The 22,030-nt window shown below is 42.2% G+C and overlaps 2 protein-coding genes across 14 annotated transcripts in view; one reads left to right on the plus strand and one right to left on the minus strand.

Moving 5' to 3' along the window:
- The window catches only part of Grip (Glutamate receptor interacting protein), a 201,384-nt gene extending 185,396 nt beyond the window's left edge, over nucleotides 1–15,988 (plus strand). For 8 of the 9 annotated variants that reach the window (XM_045739138.2, XM_045739141.2, XM_045739139.2 and 5 more), the window contains 9 exons: nucleotides 587–802; nucleotides 1,138–1,260; nucleotides 3,383–3,541; nucleotides 3,860–4,036; nucleotides 4,845–5,012; nucleotides 5,727–5,840; nucleotides 9,016–9,249; nucleotides 11,565–11,737; nucleotides 12,269–15,988. In XM_045739138.2, the coding sequence (XP_045595094.2) occupies nucleotides 587–802; nucleotides 1,138–1,260; nucleotides 3,383–3,541; nucleotides 3,860–4,036; nucleotides 4,845–5,012; nucleotides 5,727–5,840; nucleotides 9,016–9,249; nucleotides 11,565–11,737; nucleotides 12,269–12,547 (1,643 nt within the window). In that variant the 3' untranslated portion in view covers nucleotides 12,548–15,988. The remainder of the gene's footprint in view (nucleotides 1–586; nucleotides 803–1,137; nucleotides 1,261–3,382; nucleotides 3,542–3,859; nucleotides 4,037–4,844; nucleotides 5,013–5,726; nucleotides 5,841–9,015; nucleotides 9,250–11,564; nucleotides 11,738–12,268) is intronic. The other variant, XM_045739142.2, reaches the window with a different exon arrangement.
- LOC123756121 (probable E3 ubiquitin-protein ligase DTX2) overlaps nucleotides 3,736–22,030 on the minus strand; it is an 81,932-nt gene continuing 63,637 nt past the window's right edge. For 2 of the 5 annotated variants that reach the window (XM_069336511.1, XM_045739151.2), the window contains one exon: nucleotides 3,736–3,993. The gene's annotated coding sequence lies outside the window, so the exon portion shown is untranslated. Of the gene's footprint in view, nucleotides 3,994–14,979; nucleotides 15,115–20,625; nucleotides 20,705–22,030 lie in introns of those variants that run through there. The other 3 variants (XR_006772611.2, XR_011230540.1, XR_011230539.1) reach the window with 3 other exon arrangements.

A 22,030-nucleotide genomic window follows, 5' to 3' on the forward strand; every position in this document is an offset into this window, starting at 1 on the left:
CACTGAGCACATTTGTGAGCAAAGCTTGATTGGTCCCCAGCATAGGTATCACTGTATACTGGTATCATCACTAAATTTCAGAATTTTGTTACATTTATCATATACAGTATATAAAATATATGTTATAAGTTTAAATGTTACCCCTAAAATTTACAAATTATGTCCCTCACATTAATCTTGAGATATACTTTAAACACTGTACTTGATTTGTGGCTTTATTAAAATACAAATACACATGTATGTGGTTTACCTCAGTAGTGGGTTGGTCTCGATCCCCAGGTCTTCCCCGCCCGTGGACGGAGCAAAGGTCCTTGGGTTCAGTGGGTAGGGAGTCTCATAGGGCCCAACATAGCTAGTCTGTTCTGGTTCAGCCGTATCCTTAAGCAGAGGAAAGTTACTGAGGCAGTGCCCAGAAAGGGATGTTGTTTCATTACACTCAATGATCCATGGTTCAACTTTTTTCTTAAAAAAATGCACTATAATAAATAAGTAATTTATGAGGGAGGTGCTTAATGGGGTACATCTATACAGAAAGTTTAATTTGCACTAATTATTTTACTGAGGAAATACTTTTTAACCTACACAGCTGGGCGTCGAGCAGGTTCAGGAGAGCCTCTACTAATTAGTGAGGTGGTTCGAGGTTCACCAGCACATCGGTCAGGAACCATGCAACCAGGTGACAGGCTTTTAGCTATCGATGACACCCGCTTAGAAAATCTGACCTTGGAGGATGCAAAAACCATTCTTCAGTGTTGTGATGAAATTGTCACACTCAGAGTGCAAAAAGATGAATTATATTCAGGTGAGATTGATTTGTGTAAGCTTTCCATGTGATATAGATGTGTTATATATGTAGTATATGTTACTATATTTCCAAATGCTATAAGTTGAGCATCTGATGTTTATATTATTCTCCAATCTTATATGGATTATCTTGGTGCAGTTTTTAAATTTCCTCTTTGAGTTTGGTATTGTAAAAAAATTCTCCATAAATTTGTTTAGCATTTGAATTATGTATACTGTACTGTATTATATTATAGATTGATTTTATAAACCTAGTTACATATATGCCATGTACATATTTTCCTTTAATTGATGTTATTTAACAACAATTGAATAGATATATTTGTTGTACAGAGGAGAGTGGAGGACTAGTGATCTACACAGTGGAGCTGGTTCGTCATGGAGGTGCGCTGGGAATTACCATTTCTGGCAGCGAGGAGCCCTTTGATCCAATTTACATTGCTGGGCTTGCTCCAGGTATGTTGTTAGTGTTGACCTTATTGCAATCCTCAGTACTTAACCACACAGAAGAATAGGCATGTAACCTCAGAGAAAGCTGAAGGGGGAAAAATGTCCCTCAAACTATTTTTAGAGATGGAAAAACAAATCAAGATTACATGTTTGGGGCGTTTCATATCCATTCAGTAGTCACTGCAAGAGTTTTTTTCCAATGATTTTACCCCCCTTGTTGCAAAGTTTGTATACCCTTGAAAAGTTGAAGAGGTTGGGGTAAGGTATCCCATCTAACTAATGAGTTTTCATCTTTTCATCTCTGCCATATAAAACTTAGGAAGATAGCATCAACACCATTAATATTATAAATATGCTTGCACAGCACACAAATACACACACAAATTAAACCAATGACTATTACAGCTAGAAAGAAAAAATGCATAAGAGAGATAGATAGAAATTCCACACGTGGAAGACACAAAACCTTGTCTGCAAAAGAAGACACATGGATTGAATGAGGAATCTCGCAGAGTCGAATGGGACGCAGGGGCCCCACAATTGACTCCCTCCATGCTCAGAAGCTACAGTAGAGGGCCCCAGGGCAGAACCAGTGTCTGCTCCCACCACCTGGAGTAGAAAAGCAAAGTTCAAAGGAAAGGCTTCAAACGAAGGAGGGGTTGGCTAAACGGAAGATCCAGGATGCTCGTTCTCAGCAGGACAAGCATGCTCAACTGCTTCTGTGCCCGAATCAGAAGAAGCAACCCCTGGAGCCAACCCAGCAACCTAACTCCACCCTGTCCTGGAAACAACCTCAAACACTTCCCGGCTGGAAGCAGGTGGGCAGGAACAGAAAAGGGTCAAACCCCACCCACAAGGACAAGGAAGAGGGGTGACAGATGGAATCAAGGTAGACATTTCCAAATGCCTTCAAATCCAGATCCCTAACCCCCCAATGGGGCAGCACTGGGCACACAATCCAGACTGTTATAAAAAAGAGAAAAACCAACATTCAAAGCAATTGCTACCAGACAGCCAAAACCTCAACAGGAGGGGCCAAAAGAAAGAGACACATGGGAAGAACAAATTCCCCACAGGGCTTGGGGTTGAAGGTATCACTGACCAAAACTGGCAGCCAGCAGAGGCAGATGGACTGTGGTATGGACAACGTGCAACCCTCAAAATTGCATGAGGCGAGAGCAGGTTTGAGGCAGTAATATCCATAGGACCTCTGAACCTATAGGGGATTTCCAGGGCCTGAAGAGCTTAACCAAGCAGGACACCAAGGCACTGGGATGCAATGTTGAACTTTTAGATGAAGTTTATTGTTCTATTATAAATGGGTATATAATATTTATATAGAAAAGAAAGTAAGCCAATACAGATAACATCTGTTCACATAGCTGAGAAGGGCAACCTTATTACATTGTAGTGTAGCATGCGAATACCTAGTTACCTAGTGCTCCCCGCCAGCCAATGTAATGCACAACCCAACAGAACACTGAAAATTCCCGACACCTGACTTATTTACCTGACTCGGTTAGAACCTAACTGAGCCTAACACAGCATAATCTAAGCTAATACATCGTAACCAAACAATATACTGTATACAGTTTTGACCATCAGAAAATAAGCAGTCAAAAAAGTCTTGTACATAATATTGACCAATCCACACACTAGAAAATGAAGGGACGACGACGTTTCGGTCCGTCCTAAACCATTCTCAAGTCGATTGTCACAATCGACTTGAGAATGGTCCAGGATGGACCGAAACATTGTCGTTCCTTCATTTTCTAGTGTGTGAATTGGTCAACATACTTCAGGCACGTTATTGTGACTCCTCGCCTGTACATGTATATAATTTGACCATACTTCTCCTTCCCTAATGGGCTATGCGAACATTTTTGTAGGATACTGACATTTTTTTGTACATTACTCCACCTGCTGCACGGATGTTTTAGCACGCTACTCATAATACTGGGGATGTTGATGGGTTTGGTTAGTGATTTCATGCATGAAGGGGGACTTGAAAAGATGTTTGGATGAAGGAGTATTTGTATGACAGGTGTTTGTATAACAGGGACCTCCTGTATTACAGACATTGAAGCATAGATCTGCATATGCTTACACATGCATATTTCACAAACAGGTGGGTTAGCAGACCGAACTGGAGCTATTCATGTTGGTGATCGCCTTCTGGCCATCAATGGTGCATCATTGAGAGGAAAACCTCTGAGTGAGGCCATTCTTATGCTTCAGAACTCTGGTGATACTGTCACTCTCAAGATTTCCCGACCCAGAGAGACTGGTAAGCATATGTTAGTGTTGTGGTGCCAGTTCAGTAGCTCTGCCAATTGTGAATGTTCTGGCAACTTGCTCATTATTATTGTTTCCTATTACTGGATCATTCTTTATATGTACTGTATTTTTATGAGGATAATTTCTTATAAAAATTTATTAACTAATATTGAAGAAAATTTTAAACAATTTTGAAATACCATCTGGAGATAAAAACAATTATATTTTTATCACAACTTGACAAAATACATATTAAAGAGAATCTTAAATACAGAGATACTGTGACCAATTTATTTATGGTTTATTTGTGTTGCACTTCTTGTATTAGGGGTTCCTAGTGACGAACTGGGGCGAGATGATTGGTTGGGACGATTTGGGCCAGCCATACCATCCGTAGACTCTGCAGTAGAGTCCTGGGACAGCTCGGGAATGGACCCCCCTCCTCCTGGTTCTACTCCAGCACTGTCAAAGAGAGATTCTGGCTCAGATATTGTCTTCAGATCAGGTATGCATCATGAGACCAGGTAGACTATACCCTACTGTATTTAAATAAATTTCTTTAGATAACGAACTGTAACTATATATGCCATTGCCTTAAATGTTTTTAAAACGGGTCAGTCCCTTTATACATTAAGGGATACATTAATACATTAAGTATAAATTCATTATATGTTATATGAATTCATAAACATCATTATAAAAACCCAGGTACTGAATGTAATAAAATGCTCCTTTCTGATAGGCAACTCGGTAGCTTCTATTTAGCAGTAAAGACATTGTATTACTTTTCATTATAGATAGACTATTATATTATGTATAATATAATGGTCATTTGAACAATACAGACCAGTGCATTTGAACCTAGCAGTAGTCTGTATTGGTTTGCTGTTTTTACTGGGTGCCTTCCCTGGCATAGTGTCACCTGCTTCCTGTGCCTCCATGAGAGGGAACAGGTTCTGGCTCTGGTCCCCAGTAGGCCAAACTGATCTCTCTGGCTGATGCATTCTAGTAATTTGTAGCAATTTCAATGAGATGGCTTCAGTGAGCCATAAGAGACACCCCCAGAAAAAGTCAAATTTATACATTGCTGCTGTTGTAAATATTTAATAATTTATCTGTTCTGTTGCTAAAACAGGTTTGTCATATCATGCATTATAAGAATAAGTAATATAGTAGTAGTGACAAGGAATATTTTAGTTTTAGTAAGAATTGTTATTTTATGTGAGACAGTGCTGGATTTTTTAAGCAAATGGATTAAATTAATTTTCAGTGCTTATATAAGATGTTTATATGTGTTTGACTTATACTTGCAGACTGTGGTAGTACTGTACGACGGAGAGGGGGGCTGGAGTTTAGAGAGGAGAGCACTGGTCCTGGGGACACTGACAGTGTCGAGGCCAACAGAAAAGCTCCTGAAGAGGAAACGAGGGACACTTGGGGATCTCCTTCTCCCCCACCATCCATAGACAGTGGCCAGTCAGGTTAGTCAGCAAACGATGTAGAAGATAATGTTGGTAAGATGTCTTAAGTCCTGGACATTCCTCTCTTTTTTTTTAGAAAGAATGTTATTGTGTGTGAATATTATTCATACCTGCTGCAACAACCAAATTTAAAAGTGAGATTCATTAAATGAGGACGACCGAAATATCTGTAAGTTGAACCTGTTTTAGTGTCTATTCGAGCCTAAATATACTTAATTTTGCTTTACATTGATTTTGGCTTCCTGTATTAGTATAGCTTTTGTGAAATCCTTAAATGTGTAATATACTGTGGTTGCTTAACAAATGCTGATTTTTTTACTGTTCAAGGAAAATTCAGTGTATTGATGTTAGTTTCTTGTAGATGTTAATTGAATGGTTTTGTTTATGGCTAGTGCATTTTGCTAGGCTTGCTTATCACTTATAAAATTTCATATGCTTGTTCAGACCCGTACAAATTTGTGATGATAATCTCCATTGACTCCACTTTTAAATGCATGTTTATATAAGAGAGTATTTCAATGAGCAAAATCTTTGAAAAAGACTTCCTCCTAAAAAACTCATGCATTATACAGTCAGTATCAAAGATTTTGTCAATCAAGCACTCTTAATTCCCACTTCCTTATTTTGCCATTAATGGATAAGTATCCCCTGCTGGGAGTCTGAAAAAGAAGTAGTGTTTGTAAGGCTTAAGGCATGTTGTTTGTGGACCACCAGAGGATAAAACGGACTGGGACAAGATGATTGCAGACCTCAACCAGATAAGCGAGAGCTGTGGTCTCCGGGATCGTCCTCAGTCACCCCCAATCCTTCTACCTCATGGACATGCAGGTGTGCCAAAGTTATGCTCTCCAAGTTTAATAATGAAAATATTTTTCTAATAAATTGTTCATGATTATTTGTAACTAGTACGGTAGCAGTGAACATGGTGCCCTGCAGGTTTTGTAATACACGGTGGAAAGGGGTGTATTTAAGGGAAATTAATATATAGACAGTTGCACACATGTAGACTTTCTTCTTCACACTTGGTTACAATCTAGTTGGATTGAGAGACAAGGATATTATGATGAAATTTGATAAAAGATGAAAAGCAGTAGCAGATTCAAGAATACAAATTAAATTCCTTAAAATTATATCAGTTTTATAATTGACATATTCATGACAATGTAGTTGCCAGAGACAGCATGCTTAGCACACTAGTTCTCTATGTTGATGTAGTAAGTTGTTACGGCATCCAATAAATTAATAACACATATTTTTGTAAAAAAGAAAATGCCGTACAAGTTACCCATAAAAGATTGAGAAGTGAAATTAGGAGGGATAGCCACGCAGAATTGCATTGTTGTCAAGTTTGCCTCATGCTCCCTCACCTGGGTATCTCTGAGACCATTCAGTGTACAACCAGCACTACCAGCACAGCTGATGAACCATAACACAGCATCAAGCTTAGTGGGATTGGGGATGATTGAAGCACTATATGACTGAATAGTCGACAATTTTTTTTTTTTAATTTGTAAAGTTGATTTTTCCATTGTAATCTGGTGCATATAATGGTATAAGTTTCAGTGATTTCTGGGCGTTATACACAATATAAGCTATTGGTTTACTTGGCCTCCATTAGTAGAGTGTCTGTGAATGGGTAAGATAGCTTGTCTGCCCATGATATGTGGTGAATTGTGATATTGAAAAATGGCTTGCTTGTAAGAGGCGGTTGCACCATTTTATTTGGCCTGTCTTCTTTTATGTAGACAGACCATGTTAGCCCATTCCTTATATTTGGCTTGGGCTTTTACACCATTTGGTTGGCTTCCCTTTTTCATCTCTTTCCTGAGGATGCTGATATGTGGGCTTTCTGGGTGGTTCCAATAGTTTTCGGTGGAGCTGATGAGTTCCTCCACTATAATTGGGGTCAGGCTTTTTGGGTTAGGAGTTCACCTCGCCAATGCATTGGGTCATTGCAGGTTGCTTGAACTTGGGCATAGTTGAGGTGGCCTTATCCCTTCAGTGGATGTCCCAATTGTTCCCAGTCCCAAAGTGGGACTCGCAAATCTCTTTTGTACCCTCAAGCTCTTGGGTCTGAATAGCTCCAGTCTCTTACTGAACCTCCACAAGACCTCTTTGGCCCAAGTTCACCGGTTGTTACAGATTGGAAATTCAGTGGTACCCTCTGGACCTCCAGGATGCATATTGACACATTTCCATGGATCATGCAGGTTGTTGTAACCTGGCTGCATCTGTTAGAGGTTCATGTGCTGACCTACTTCAACAACTATCTGGTGTGGGGGCCCCCCAGTCGGTCCATGTAAAACCTTGCCACAATGTACCTTTTCACCTTACCTGATATGTTAGATTAAAGACTTGCTCAAAACTATGCATGTTAGTAGCTTTGCATGAATGTAAAATTACCAGTCATGTAATCTCGCCAACCCACTGTACCTTCTTGTAAATAAAAATTATTATATTATTATTATTGTGTCAGCTGGCCAGGGATCTGGTTCTCTCCCAGCTCATTGGATTTGGGTTCCTGTTGAGATGGGGGAAGTCCCAGTTGGTTTCATCCCAGGTAAGGACTTGGCTGGGCCTCATCTGGGACTCTCAGTTAGCGTCTCTTTCTCTGCTTCTAGAAGCTTTGCTTCACCTGCAGCAAACATGTTCTTATAATTCTGTATTCCTTCTGGTAGATTGTTTATGTAGACTACGAACATTACTAGTACTACAACTGAACACTGATACTACAATTGTAACATTTCTCGCATTTCATACATTGTCTCTTGATTACTACCCTAATTTCCTGTCAGTTAGAAATCTCTAATAATAATAATAATAATAATAATAATAATAATAATAATAATAATAATAATAATAATAATAATTTTTATTTAAGTGAAGGTACATGCATACAAAATGAGTTGCAAACAGAATGTTGGATTTCTAGATAGAGATAGTATATACTGTACTATGATTAAAGCCACTAATATGCACAGCATTTTAGTGTGATAATTTAAATGGATCCTAGGAGGGAGGTTTTGTCAGGTCAACTGGTTCCAGTAGGCAATTATAGCTTTCTTGCTTGCCTCAATCCAATTTTTCTAAGTGTGATTTGGTGTTTTTGGACACTGTCACTCTTGGTTCTTCCTTACTTTACCTGTTGGGTTCACCCAGGAGTGTGTACCAGTTCTCTATACTTTGTTGACCAGACCACACACTAGAAGTTGAAGGGACGACGACGTTTCGGTCCGTCCTGGACCATTCTCAAGTAGATTGTCAATCGACTTGAGAATGGTCCAGGACGGACCGAAACGTCGTCGTCCCTTCAACTTGTTGTGTGTGGTCTGGTCAACATACTTCAGCCACGTTATTGTGACTCATCGCCTCTATACTTTACTTTTTTGGGGGGGCCCCGTTGTTTTCTTAGTTGGTGGCATGTGACTTGTGCCGTTATTGACTACGGTGGCTTATGAGGCACACACACACTTGTTTGGTGGTTTTCTGTCTCCGCAATGCAGGAGATCTTGTGGCTCGGCTCTTTGCCAGATGGACTCCTCGATTTCTGTCAGAGCTGCGGATGCTTTTCTCAAGCTGTTCACTTAACTCCTGTGGGATGTGGTCAGCTCAGCTTCAATTGTGGATTTATACTCTTGGAGAAATGTAGTTTTAACAGGGATATAAGGAACTATTCGTTTGGAAACAGAGCTGCAGATGGGTGAAATGTGCTGTCCGCTAGTATTATTGAGACAAACAATTTAATAGGTTTCAAGAATAGATTGATACATATAATGGATGAGAAAGGTTTAATTCAAATGGGACCAGCTTAATATAGGCGAACAGATGTGCTGATGTGTTAAAATACTAAAGTTCTTATGTGCTTTTGAACTAAGGTGAGCCAATGAAATGCTGTCCAGGAAAAGGCATTTCATTACACTCATTGCTCCACAATATTTGTAATGTAAAAATTATCTCTTTATTTAATAAACACGATTACCAACCTTTACCATTTTCCTACTAGGTACAGCTATTCAACGCAAGAAGGAAAGTCAAGTAAATACTAGTGAGGTACCTGTTAGCAGTGCAGGAACTGATAATGCTCGTTGTCAGACTTTATCTGCACGGAGACGTCCTGCAACTAGCGTTGCTAATATGGGCATTGATGGGGTAGAAGCCAAAGAGGAAGGTAGCTATTCCATCAGTAATGCTGCACTTACATACTCTGCCACATATGCAAGACAAGCTTCACCTCCACGTAAGTATATATTGAACTTAAATATCTTCTAAATTCTCATCTATTGCCAATACTATACTGAAGTTATTTAGTAAAAAAAATTCTACACAGTACCAGTACAGGTACAGTATCGGTATATATAAAAACTTATCATATCATTTGTCATATTATTTGCAAAATTTCTTTAACAATTCTCATATAATCTCCAGCTTATTTATTAATACATAAGAATACATAATATTAGTAATAAGTATTAATCCAACAAATTGAATCAGAAGTTACTCATTATATTCAATTATGCCCAAAATGTTGTATGTAATTAGTGGCTTTATAAAATATACAAATACTGTACCTACCAAGAAACTGCTGAACTGTACTGTATTTAAAAACAATTCTAAACTTTAACTGTACAATTCAGAATACTGTAACAATTCTGAAATGTTGGGAACTGTAGTATAGGCTCCTCACACGGTGTTCTTTTTGTGGACCTTAGGTCAGTTTTCAATCCAGAACCACCCCTAGATCCCTTTATTATTGTTTTTGTAAAGCTTTATCATATAATTTGTATGTTGTGTGCGGTCTATTTTCTCCTTTTCCACATTCCGTAATGTGACATTATTCACATTACATTCCATTTGCCAGATGTTGCTCCATACACTTATTTTGTCCTGTTCTTCTTGAAGGGAATAACAATCGTCTAAGTTATATCTTCCTAAGATATCTTTCCTAGCATCTTGGTGTCATCAGCAAACGTGTTCATATAAATCTGTATTCCTTTTCGTAGATTGTTTATGTAGACAATGAACATTACTGGTGCAAGAACTGAACCCTGTGGTACTCCACTCGTGACATTTCTCCAGTCCAGTACTGTACATTGCCTCTGATTACTGTCCTCATTTTTCTGGCAGTTAAAAAATTTGTCATCCATGTTAGAAGCTTATCTGTCACTCCTCCAATATGTACCAGTTTCCAAAACAACCTCATATGTGGCACTCTGTTGAAAGCCTTTTTTAGGTCCAGATAAATGCAGTCAACCCAACCATCTTTCCTGTAAAATTTCTGTGGCTCTATCATAGAAATTAAACAGATTTGTTACACAGGATCTTCCCGACCAAAAACCATACTGTCTTGATATTATGTCATTTCTCTCCCGGTGTTGTACCCATATGGTTTTGATTATTTTTTCCAAGGTTTTGACAAATATGCGTGTCAATGAATATATTCGACCTAATGTCCATCAGGACATCAGCATGTGTATATAGTTCACATCAGGGGTTACAAATGTTGTCCATCCAGTTGCTTATTTTGGTGCGCTCTACCTCTCTGGTGAGTTTTCCTTTGGTTCTGTGGTGATCTAGCATCTCCAGACTCTCCTTACCTCTATTGAGGGTGGCCAGATTTTGATCCTGGTCTCCAGTAGGTGCTCGTCATTTGTTAAGAGTATGGTGAGGTACTCAAGGTTTAGAAGTTACAAGGTGGATAGCTCTGAAAGCCACCAAGGAAAAAGGCCTTCTCAGAAAGCACTGTTGTGAGCAAGATAATTTGTTTACTCCAGCATCGTTTTTTTATTGCCCCCTCTGTTCCTGCATTCAAGATCTTTGCTGTCAGGAAGCAGGTGGGGTGGTTTGGGTCAAGGAACCCAAAGGTGGTTGTGATGCAACAATCTGGTGATGATTAGCATAAATAGGTAGGCAGGAAACCAGGGTGTTAGCAAGAGCCCTCCCTGAGTATCCTTGTGATGGTCACCTTGATATCAAGAATTAGTTTGGAAGGTCATTTCTTTATATGAATTCAACTTGTTGTTCATTCTGAATGATTCCTTAGCACTTATTATGACCTGCAGGGTCATACATAGTCCCAGTCCCAGAATATTATCCTGCTTGACTACGAACAATAAAAGTACTGTTCTGTGGACACAGGATTTTATCTAATAATTCCCATTGTCAAGAACAGGAAGGTTGTACAGTACTTAGGGTTAATGAGATCCTCCTAGGGCCAACTACTGACTTTCATTAGGATGCAACCCACAGCAATTGCCTAAAACTTGAATACTTATCTAAGGGAACAGAGGCATTAGATGAAAGGAAATGTTCCCAATTATTTCTGTCCTGCCCGATGATCAAACCCAGTATTATCGATTGTGACTCGAATGATTCTAATCATATATCAGTAATTCAAAGCCTTATTTATATGTTCCTTCAACAAAATAAGATAGTACGGCATTCTTTTAAAATATTTATCCATCTATGAATAAAATACCTTTTATAATGAAATTTGTAGGTCAGAGCATGCTTCCTTAAGCATTTGAGTGTAACTGACATCTTGTTCTTGGGTAGCTGGCGGCGGACAGGTGTACCAGGTGACTCTACTGAAGGATCGCGTGTATGAAGACTTCGGATTTAGTGTATCTGATGGCCTCTATGAGAAAGGAGTTTATGTCAATAGAATACGAAAGGGTGGACCAGCTGACAGATCTAGCATACTAAAACCATTTGATAGAATTCTGCAGGTATGTATATTTATATTTTTGCACTTTTGTAGTATTATTTCACTAATTATTTTCTTCTTTTCTGGTGGGAGCCCGGAGGCTCGCTCTGGGGCATGTTTGTACATTTGTACTTTCCTTTGTCATTGCTGTGTATGCTCTGTGACATACTCTAACCCTCAGTGTGTTAATATTTTGGGTATTACATATTCAGATAGGATATCAGCTGTTTTCCGAGCTGTTACAATCTTCTGCTCCCACAAGTAAGATCTCATTGTATCCTTGGACATGGATCGTGTCCAGTCACGGGGGTGGGGGGGGTGGGGGGGGGGGGGGTCACAATAACATGGCACAGCAAGGAATGTTTCAAGCATCACTGCAGGGATTACTGGACTTCTGCCACTAGCAGTGTTTACTTTGTCACAATGCAGTATTGTCATGCATCAAGAATCTCGTGCTATCTTGTTCACTTGTTCTTTCCTTATCTTAAGCTGTGTATTTGTCAGAAAAATGTATTATATCTACTAGTTTAACTTTTTTTTTTGTTCTTTTTAGGTAAATGATACCAGAACACACGACTTTGACTGCTGCCTCACAGTGCCTCTTATGGCAGCAGCAGGAGACCGCCTGCTGCTGGTGGTGTCCAGAAATCCTCTTGTCAATCCAACGTTGGACTTCTCTTCCGATATACACTCTCCTACATGGCATGATATTGAAGAGGATGAGGAGGATGAGGCAGCTGAAGAAAATGACCTTGGCGAGCAGGATCTTGAGCCGTACTCTTCACTCACGCCCTCCTTTACACCAATACCTACAATCTTAAAGACGCTTTAAGCACTTGTGAAGGTTCAGGAAAAATATTAATTGAACTAGTACAATTAAATGCTATTTAGTATGCTTTAACACTAAAACAGTTTGAGTTGTTTATATTAATATTGAGGAATGTAGGATTTACTTAAGCAGAGGCCTAATATTACTTTAATATAAAAAAGTTATATATGATTTTATATTTGGAATATATGTAGCATTCATATTTTTTTTTAATGATTTGCACTAAAATCTTATGGTTTTTAAGTGGTAATGTGTTATAGATCTCTCTAGTTCATCACTGTTTACATTCTCACCGAAATACTTTGTGTTAGAGGAATAAGAAGTTTGTTCCAGATACGTATGTAAAGCATTAGGACATTTAATGTAGGATTGGATGAAAACTGAACCTGATCAGAGAAGTACAGAATATCTAATATATAGCAAAATATCGACTCTTTTCTCCAGTTTTATGTTATATAATGTAAATTACAAAAAGTTATATACATAACTTCTTACAAATGTGAATGAGACAAATTTTTGTGATGACTCCTTCTGTACCTCAGTCTGTTAGTGAAGGAAATAATTTGTATTTGGGGAGGACGTAAGGCATATACACTCCCACTGAGCATAAACAATATTGCCGGAACAAATGTAGACATCTTCAAAAGAAAACTGGATAGTTATCTGCAAGAAGTGCCGGACTAACTGGGCTGTGGTGGATATGTGGGCCTGTGTGCCACTCCAAGCAACAGCCTAGTGGACCAAGCTCTCTCAAGTCAAACCTGGCCTAAGGCTGGGCTTGGGGATTAAAACAAATCCCAGAACCCTTCGAGGTATAATCTAGGTACATAATTAACAAAGTAATGAAGAAGAATCTCTTGTTACCCGTCTTGTAGAATAATAATGGCAAAAGGAGCCAATCTAATGTTCAGCTTATGTTAATATTATAACGGAACCTGAATCTTAATAGCGACACTAAGAGTTACGTGGAAGGAGTGTCGTGCCAATGCTACGGGTTTGTGTTCACAGCCGTGCTAGGCCAGGCACGGCTTGTGGGTTGGTATGTGTGCAATGAGGCCATCATTGTTAATGCTTCATACTGTTTAACCCTTAATTTGGCCCCCCCCCCCCTCACTTTATATGGAGTAGAGAACTGCATAATTGGGTGTGTGCTTTATTCATTTTCTCAGTGCACTTAATATGCTGTAAGAGGAGTTTGCATACGAGTGCCTTACACTATTGTATATTTATGAATATATTTTCTTTTCGTAATATATCAGAATCTCAAACAATGTACATATTGTATATGATCATTTTAGTACTGTAACTTTTAAGAATTTGTTAATTACTTGCTAGCATCATGTGGTTTTGGACTGATTAATACAACAGGGAGCAAAATAGGCCTGTCTAGAGTCATAGTAATAATTATTTTTATACAAAGAATCATTATTATCGGCATCGGTTTACACCATTGTTTTAATATAACTATGCTACTCGCAGCATAATAGTCTGGTTGACAATGTAATGCAGCTTGGTTTTGTTATCAATATGTTCAATAGGATTGTGTTTACCAAAGATGCCATGTTTATGGTAGTTGTCAGGTGTATAGTAGCAGCTTAAATTACCAGATGTGTGTGTAGTAATTTAATATTGAAGAACCAAGTGCCTTAACAATTATATTTGACATTGTCACTGTTAATATTGTGCCTTCGTGATATTTGTGACTAGATAAGATTTTAATGGAACTGGTTTCTCTCTCTACATATATATAATATATATATGACACATACATTACTACCTACTTTTGAGCAGTAAAAAAATTAATGTACAGTATATGTGGCTGATGATTATCGTAATTTGATAAGTATAAACATTTGATGTATCCAACATTTTTCATACAACTTCATAAACTGCTTATTTGTGCAACAACATTTGAATTTGTAAAAAGAAGTCAGAAGTCAAGGTAAGGTACCTACATCAGAATATGCTAAATAAATGTATTGAACATAAGAATACGAGTGCAGAAGGCATCTTGGCCCATATGAGGCAGCTCTATTTATGTCCACCTAACCCTATTCATATATATGGCTAATCTACGCTTCAAACAATCCAGCAATCTCACATCTATTGTGTCAGTACAATAATATTGTATTATGTTGTTGCATAACTCAACAACCCTGTTAGATATCCTTTTATTAATCAAGTCTTATGGTTTATTGCACTAAACTTCATTTCAGAGTTTGCCAATTGAAATATAAGATATTTAACAGTTGCATGTTGGTACTGTACTGTATATTATTACCATTTGATGTCCAATTAAAAATTATTAGTTTACCATAGTCACATGGTAAATAGTTTATAATTATAATTGTCAGATGTAAATCAGGTCTTTCAATGGGCTACAGAAAATAATGTGGTATTTAATGAAGATAAGTTCCAGCTCCTGCGCTACAGAGAAAATGAAAATATAAAAATGGAAATCGCGTACAAAACAGTCAAATCATAACATAGAATGAAAAACAATGTAAAGGCATTGGGTGTACTTATGTCAGAAGATCTTGCCTTTAAAGAACACAAAGTAGCCATCAAATCTGCAAGAAAAATGACAAGTTGGATAACAAGAACTATCAAACTAGAAATGAAAAGTATCATCATTGGTATAGCAAGACACTAGTGCTCTCTTAGAGTGGATGGAATATGTACTGTTGCACAATGATGGCATCCCTTTCAAAGCTGGAGAAATTGCTGACCTGATTAGCATGCAGAGATCCTTTAATTCTTCACTGAGTGGATTCTAGCAGTAAACTATTGGGACTAAAATGCCTAAATCTGTATTTTCTTGAGGGCAGGCTGGAGATACACACAATAATTTACACATGGAAAAATATTAGAGAGGCTGGTCCCAAACCTGCACACAGAAATAACATTGCATGAAACCAGGAGGGATGGCAGAATGTGCAGAATGCCCCCATTGAAAAGCAGAGGTGCAACAGGTACTCAGAGTGCTTTATTAACATCAGAGGCCCGAGACTGTTCAACACGGTTCCACTACACATAAGGGGCATAACTGGCCGATTCCTCAGTGTTCAAGAGAGATCTGGATAAACACCTCCAAAGGATACCTGATCAACCAGGCTGTGATTCATACATCAGGCCGAGAGCGGCTACGTCCAACAGCCTGGTTGACCAATCCAGCAACCAGGTGGCCTGGTCAAGGACCAGGCCACAAGAACGTTGAGCCTGAAATCATTGCAAGGTAACTGCAAGGTAAGGTAGCCATGTAAACTTGCAAATATTTTAACACTAATAAAATTGAGCATGTTGATACAACAGACTAGGCCCTTCGGTTTCCCTCAATCACCACATATGATGTAAGCAATATTTTTTGTGAGGTGGTTTGTGTAACTTTTAACAAATTATGTATTTTTATAACAAAATGTTACAAAATAAAGTTAAAAAAAATAAGAGTATTTTTTCCACAAATTACTAATGTTCTGTGCTGGTTCCCCCAGTAGCTCCCTGGAACTTATGGAGACCAGTACCATAACATTTTAGCTCCACTTTGTAGCCAAACAGAAATCAAGACCAGAATCTCGTTTTGTTAAATAAAGAGGCGAGGGAGGCATGGGGCAAACAGAGCAACCTATAACCAAGGAGAACCACCTAAAAGTTACGGCAGCACAAAAACCACTGACCCAAGAGAATTAAATTAACAGAACCAGGCAAATAATAGTGGCGATTAAAAAATAATTGTTCCATCATGCCTGGCTGCCACCAGGTGATAGCCCAGAGTCCGGGTGAGGAACCCTCACTATTCTGCCTCATAATGCCACTCTCAATTAAGGTAAGCAAAATATAATAAAAATAATTTAAACCAAATTGGTATAACACCTGGAGAGAAGTGATATAATAGCAGACAATAAGGTTTAAAGTAACATTCACCTGTGTAACATCTGTAGCTATCTCTCGTTTTCTTAAAATGAGGCTTCAATTCTGACCTTTGCTCAATTATTCAAGCCACAGTATTTAGTTCATTTATTATGCACCCCATACCGATCCTGCAGGAGGTAGTGGAGAGGGTTACAGAGGCCCATAATGGGCTCATGGACTGAACCATAAAATTCATTTAGCTCAGCCAGTTACAATCACACACACTCATACACGTGTGTAGTGAGGGTGGGGGTGGTAGGTGACGTGTGAGGGTGTGTATCGGTGGGTGGGGGTGGTAGGTGACGTGTGAGGGGTGTGTAGTGGTGGGAGGGTGGTAGATGATGTGAGGGTGTGTTTCCGTGGGTGGGGGTGGTATATGACGTGTACTCACCTAATTGTGCTTGCGGGGGTTGAGCTCTGGCTCTTTAGTCCCGCCTCTCAACTGTCAATCAACAGGTGTACAGGTTCCTGAGCCTACTGGGCTCTATCATATCTACACTTGAAACTGTGTATGGAGTCAGCATCCACCACATCACTGCCTAATGCATTCAATTTATTAACTACTCTGACACTGAAAAAAAATCTTTCTAACGTCTCTGTGGCTCATCTGGGTACTAAGTTTCCACCTGTGTCCCCTTGTTCGTGTCCCTCCCGTGCTGAAGAGGTTGTCTTTGACCACTCTGTCAATTCTCATGAGAATTTTGTAGGTGGTTATCATGTCTCCCCTTACTCTTCTGTTTTCCAGGGACTTGAGGTTCGGCTCCTTTAGCTTTTCCTTGTAGCTCATTCCTCTCAGTTCCGGGACGAGCCTGGTGGCATACCGCTGAATCTTCTCTAACTTTGTCTTGTGTTTAACTCGGTATGGACTCCAGGCTGGAGCTGCATACTCCAGGATTGGTGTAGGATGTGAGGGGTGTGTAGCGGTGGGTGGGGGTGGTAGATAACGTGTGAGGGTGTGTAGCGGTGGGTGGGGGGGTGGTAGATGACGTGTGAGGAGTGTGTAGCGGTGGGTGGGGGGTGGTAGATGACGTGTGAGGAGTGTGTAGCGGTGGGTGGGGGTGGTAGATGACGTGTGAGGGGTGTGTAGCGGTGGGTGGGGGTGGTAGATGACGTGTGAGGGTGTGTAGCGGTGGGTGGGGGTGGTAGATAACGTGTGAGGGTGTGTAGCGGTGGGTGGGGGTGGTAGATGACGTGTGAGGGGTGTGTAGCGGTGGGTGGGGGTGGTAGATAACATGTGAGGGTGTGTAGCGGTGGGTGGGGGTGGTAGATAACGTGTGAGGGTGTGTAGCGGTGGGTGGGGGTGGTAGATGACGTGTGAGGGGTGTGTAGCGGTGGGTGGGGGGGTAGATGACATGTGAGGGGTGGGTGGGGTGGTAGATGACGTTTGAGGGGTGTGCAGCGGTGAGTGGGGTGGTAGATGACGTGTGAAAGTGTGCAGCGGTGAGTGGGGGTGGTAGATGACGTGTGAAAGTGTGCAGCGGTGAGTGGGGGTGGTAGATGACGCGTGAAGGTGGTAGATGACGTGTAAGGGTGTGTAGCGGTGGGTGTGGGTGGTAGATGACGTGTGAGGGTGGTAGATGACGAGTGAGGGTGTGTAGCGGTAGGTGCGGAGTGGTAGATGACGTGTGACGGTGTGCAGCGGTGGGTGGGGATGGTAGATGACGTTTGACGGTGTGCAGTGGTGGGTGGGGGTGGTAGATGACGTGTGAGGGTGGGTAGAGGGTGGTAGATGACGTGTGAGGGTGGGTAGAGGGTGGTAGATGACGAGTGATGGTGTGTAGCGGTGAGTGGCGGTGGTAGATGACGTGTGAGGAGCGTGTAGCTGTGGGTGGGGGTGGTAGATGACGTGTGAGGGTGGGTGGGGGTGGTAGATGACGTGTGAGGAGCGTGTAGCGGTGGGTGGGGGTGGTAGATGACGTGTGAGGGTGTGTAGCGGTGGGTGGGGGTGGTAGATGACGTGTGAGGGTGTGTAGCAGTGGGTGGGGGTGGTAGATAACGTGTGAGGGTGTGTAGCAGTGGGTGGGGGGGTAGATGACGTGTGAGGGTGTGTAGCAGTGGGTGGGGGTGGAAGATGACGTGTGAGGGTGTGTAGCGGTGGGTGGGGGGGGGGGGTAGATGACGTGTTAGGGTGTGTAGCGGTGGGTGGGGGTGGTAGATGACGTGTGAAGGTGTGTAGCAGTGGGTGGGGGTGGTAGATGACGTGTGAGGGGTGTGTAGCGGTGAGTGGGGGTGGTAGATAACGTGTGAGGGGTGTGCAGCGGTGAGTGGGGGTGGTAGATAACGTGTGAGGGTGTGCAGCGATGAGTGGGGGTGGTAGATGACGTGTGAGGGGTGGGTGGGGGTGGTAGATGACGTGTGAGGGGTGGGTGGGGGTGGTAGATGACGTGTGAGGGGTGTGCAGCGGTGAGTGGGGTGGTAGATGACGTGTGAGGGTGTGCAGCGGTGAGTGGGGGTGGTAGATGACGTGTGAGGGTGTGTAGCGGTGGGTGGGGGTGGTAGATGACGTGTGAGGGTGGTAGATGACGAGTGAGGGTGTGTAGCGGTAGGTGCGGGGTGGTAGATAACGTGTGAGGGTGTGCAGTGGTGGGTGGGGGTGGTAGATGACGTGTGAGGGTGTGCAGCGGTGAGTGGGGGTGGTAGATGACGTGTGAGGGTGTGCAGCGGTGGGTGGGGGTGGTAGATGACGTGTGAGGGTATGCAGCTGTGGGTGGGGGTGGTAGATGACGTGTGAGGGTGTGTAGCGGTGGGTAGAGGGTGGTAGATGACGTGTGAGGGGCGTGTAGCGGTGGGTGGGGGTGGTAGATGACGTGTGAGGAGTCTGTAGCGGTGGGTGGGGGTGGTAGATGACGTGTGAGGAGCGTGTAGCGGTGGGTGGGGGTGGTAGATGATGTGTGAGGGGTGTGTAGCGGTGGGTGGGGGTGGTAGATGACGTGTGAGGGTGTGTAGTGGTGGATGGGGGTGGTAGATGACGTATGAGGGGTGTGTTGTGGTGGGTGGGGGTGGTAGATGACGTGTGAGGGGTGTGTAGCGGTGGGTGGGGGTGGTAGATAACGTGTGGGTGTGTAGCGGTGGGTGGGGGTGGTAGATAACGTGTGAGGGTGTGTAGCGGTGGGTGGGGGTGGTAGATAACGTGTGAGGGTGTGTAGCGGTGGGTGGGGGTGGTAGATGACGTGTGAGGAGTCTGTAGCGGTGGGTGGGGGTGGTAGATGACGTGCGAGGAGCGTGTAGCGGTGGGTGGGGGTGGTAGATGACGTGTAAGGAGCGTGTAGCAGTGGGTGGGGGTGGTAGATGACGTGTGAGGAGCGTGTAGCGGTGGGTGGGGGTGGTAGATGACGTGTGAGGAGTCTGTAGCGGTGGGTAGGGGGTGGTAGATGACGTGTGAGGGTGTGCAGCGGTGAGTGGAGGTGGTAGATGACGTGTGAGGGGTGGGTGGGGGTGGTAGATGACGTGTGAGGGGTGTGCAGCGGTGAGTGGGGTGGTAGATGACGTGTGAGGGTGTGTTGCGGTGGGTGGGGGTGGTAGATGACGTGTGAGGGTGTGTAGCGGTGGGTGGGGGTGGTAGATGACGTGAGGGTGTGTAGCGGTGAGTGGGGGGGTGGTAGATAACGTGAGGGTGTGTAGCAGTGGGTGGGGGGGGTGGTAGATGACGTGTGAGGGTGTGTAGCAGTGGGTGGGGGGTGGTAGATGACGTGTGAGGGTGTGTAGCAGTGGGTGGGGGGTGGTAGATGACGTGTGAGGGTGTGTTTCGGTGGGCGGGGGTGGTAGATGACGTGTGGGGGTGTGTAGCGGTGGGTGGGGGTGGTAGATGACGTGTGAAGGTGTGTAGCAGTGGGTGGGGGTGGTAGATGACGTGTGAGGGTGTGTAGCGGTGGGTGGGGGCGGTAGATGACGTGTGAGGGTGTGTAGCAGTGGGTGGGGGTGGTAGATAACGTGAGGGTGTGTAGCGGTGGGCGAGGGTGGTAGATGACTTGTGAGGGTGTGTTTCGGTGGGCGAGGTGTGGTGGGTGACGCGAGGGTGTGTAGCGGTGGGTGAAGGGGTGACGGGGTACCTGGTGACGGGTGTGGGCAGACAGGCGCGTGTCCCGGGGTGATGGCGGGGGAGGAGCCGCGGGGTCATCACCGCCGCCTGACCCCCTCCCGGGGCGTCCAGAGAATTTACTTAGGTCAATTACCTGTCCCACAAACCTGAATGAAGTGTCGGTTGCCGGCTCGGAGTAGCCTCCTTCACCTGTATTTACACGTATTTAGGCCCTGAAATTGGAACAAGTATCAATATACACCTCTATTAACACACACAGAAGCATACAAGGCAAGCACAGCTTTCAGTACGTGTTCAACGTTCACGAATTGAAACAGCAATAGATTATTTAAACGAGATTGTAATGTATTGGACGGTTCTATAATAAATAAATATATATATTTTATATATATATATATATATATATATATATATATATATATATATATATATATATATATATATACACACATACACATACACACAGTGTGTACTGTATCACTTGCTAAGGCTATCTGTCAAACTATTAACAAAAATATACATCGCTTCGTTGGAGTGAAATTGTTTGCCTATTATTTGTAAACAATCGGAAATGTAATTTCCTGCAGCAGTTATTATATATATTAATCTATATATACATCACGTATTCGTCTATTCCATTTAAACAATTAAAAATACTATTTCATTTATTAATTTTCTCGGCAGAGGAGAAATAATTAAAAGGAAATCCCTTGGCCCCAGATCACCTGGAGCGGTCAAGTTAACACCATCAAGCCTAGCCGACAACCGGGTGTTTATTGGGACGCGATAATTGTCATCTATTGTGTGTGGTCTGAGGGTTGACCCGAGATGACCTGACGGCTGTCTGGGGCCGCCTGGCTGGCGCCAAGACAATGGTGGGGCGGGGCCGCCACTGTTGACCGTCTCTCTTCTCTTCTCATTCAACTCTCGTGTTTTACTTAAGCCGTGATGAATGTTTGTTCAGTGGTTTCCCATGGCGGAGTTTCCCAGGGCCGGCGAGGCTGGTACTCTAGGGGCTCTGGTGAGAACGGCCTCTGTCCTCCCTCTCTCATATCTTAGGCTAATATCTCGCACTAACTAATTATCCAGCTATCTATAAGTATAGATACGGCTCTTTCTATAGATACGACTATATATCTGTATCTTGTCAAAACGTTCAGGTCTGACAAATGTGTTGTTGGTTTTGGACCACAGTATTCATTATATTTAATAATAATAAGAATAGGCAGAGATATTCCAATAAAGAATTTTAAAAAGTATTTAGGACATTATTTCCTCGAAAGGGAAACATGTGTTCATTTTCTTAGGCTACAAAAATCATTAGCGAATTCGGTCATCTTGATGGTCGAAGGTAATGTTATATAACAATGTGTAAGCTTGTATGGATATCAACTATGGGACCTACAAAATGCCCGGTGTCAAAATTATTCGCACACCCTCCGTCACTATGTGATGGAGTGCGGAAAGATTCGTGAATTCAGAGAATTCTATAACCAATGCACCAACGATGTGTCAATATTTCATTCAAAATGATCTGC

Source organism: Procambarus clarkii, chromosome 36, assembly GCF_040958095.1.
Source record: "Procambarus clarkii isolate CNS0578487 chromosome 36, FALCON_Pclarkii_2.0, whole genome shotgun sequence".
In the NCBI taxonomy this organism is placed as follows: domain Eukaryota; kingdom Metazoa; phylum Arthropoda; class Malacostraca; order Decapoda; family Cambaridae; genus Procambarus; species Procambarus clarkii.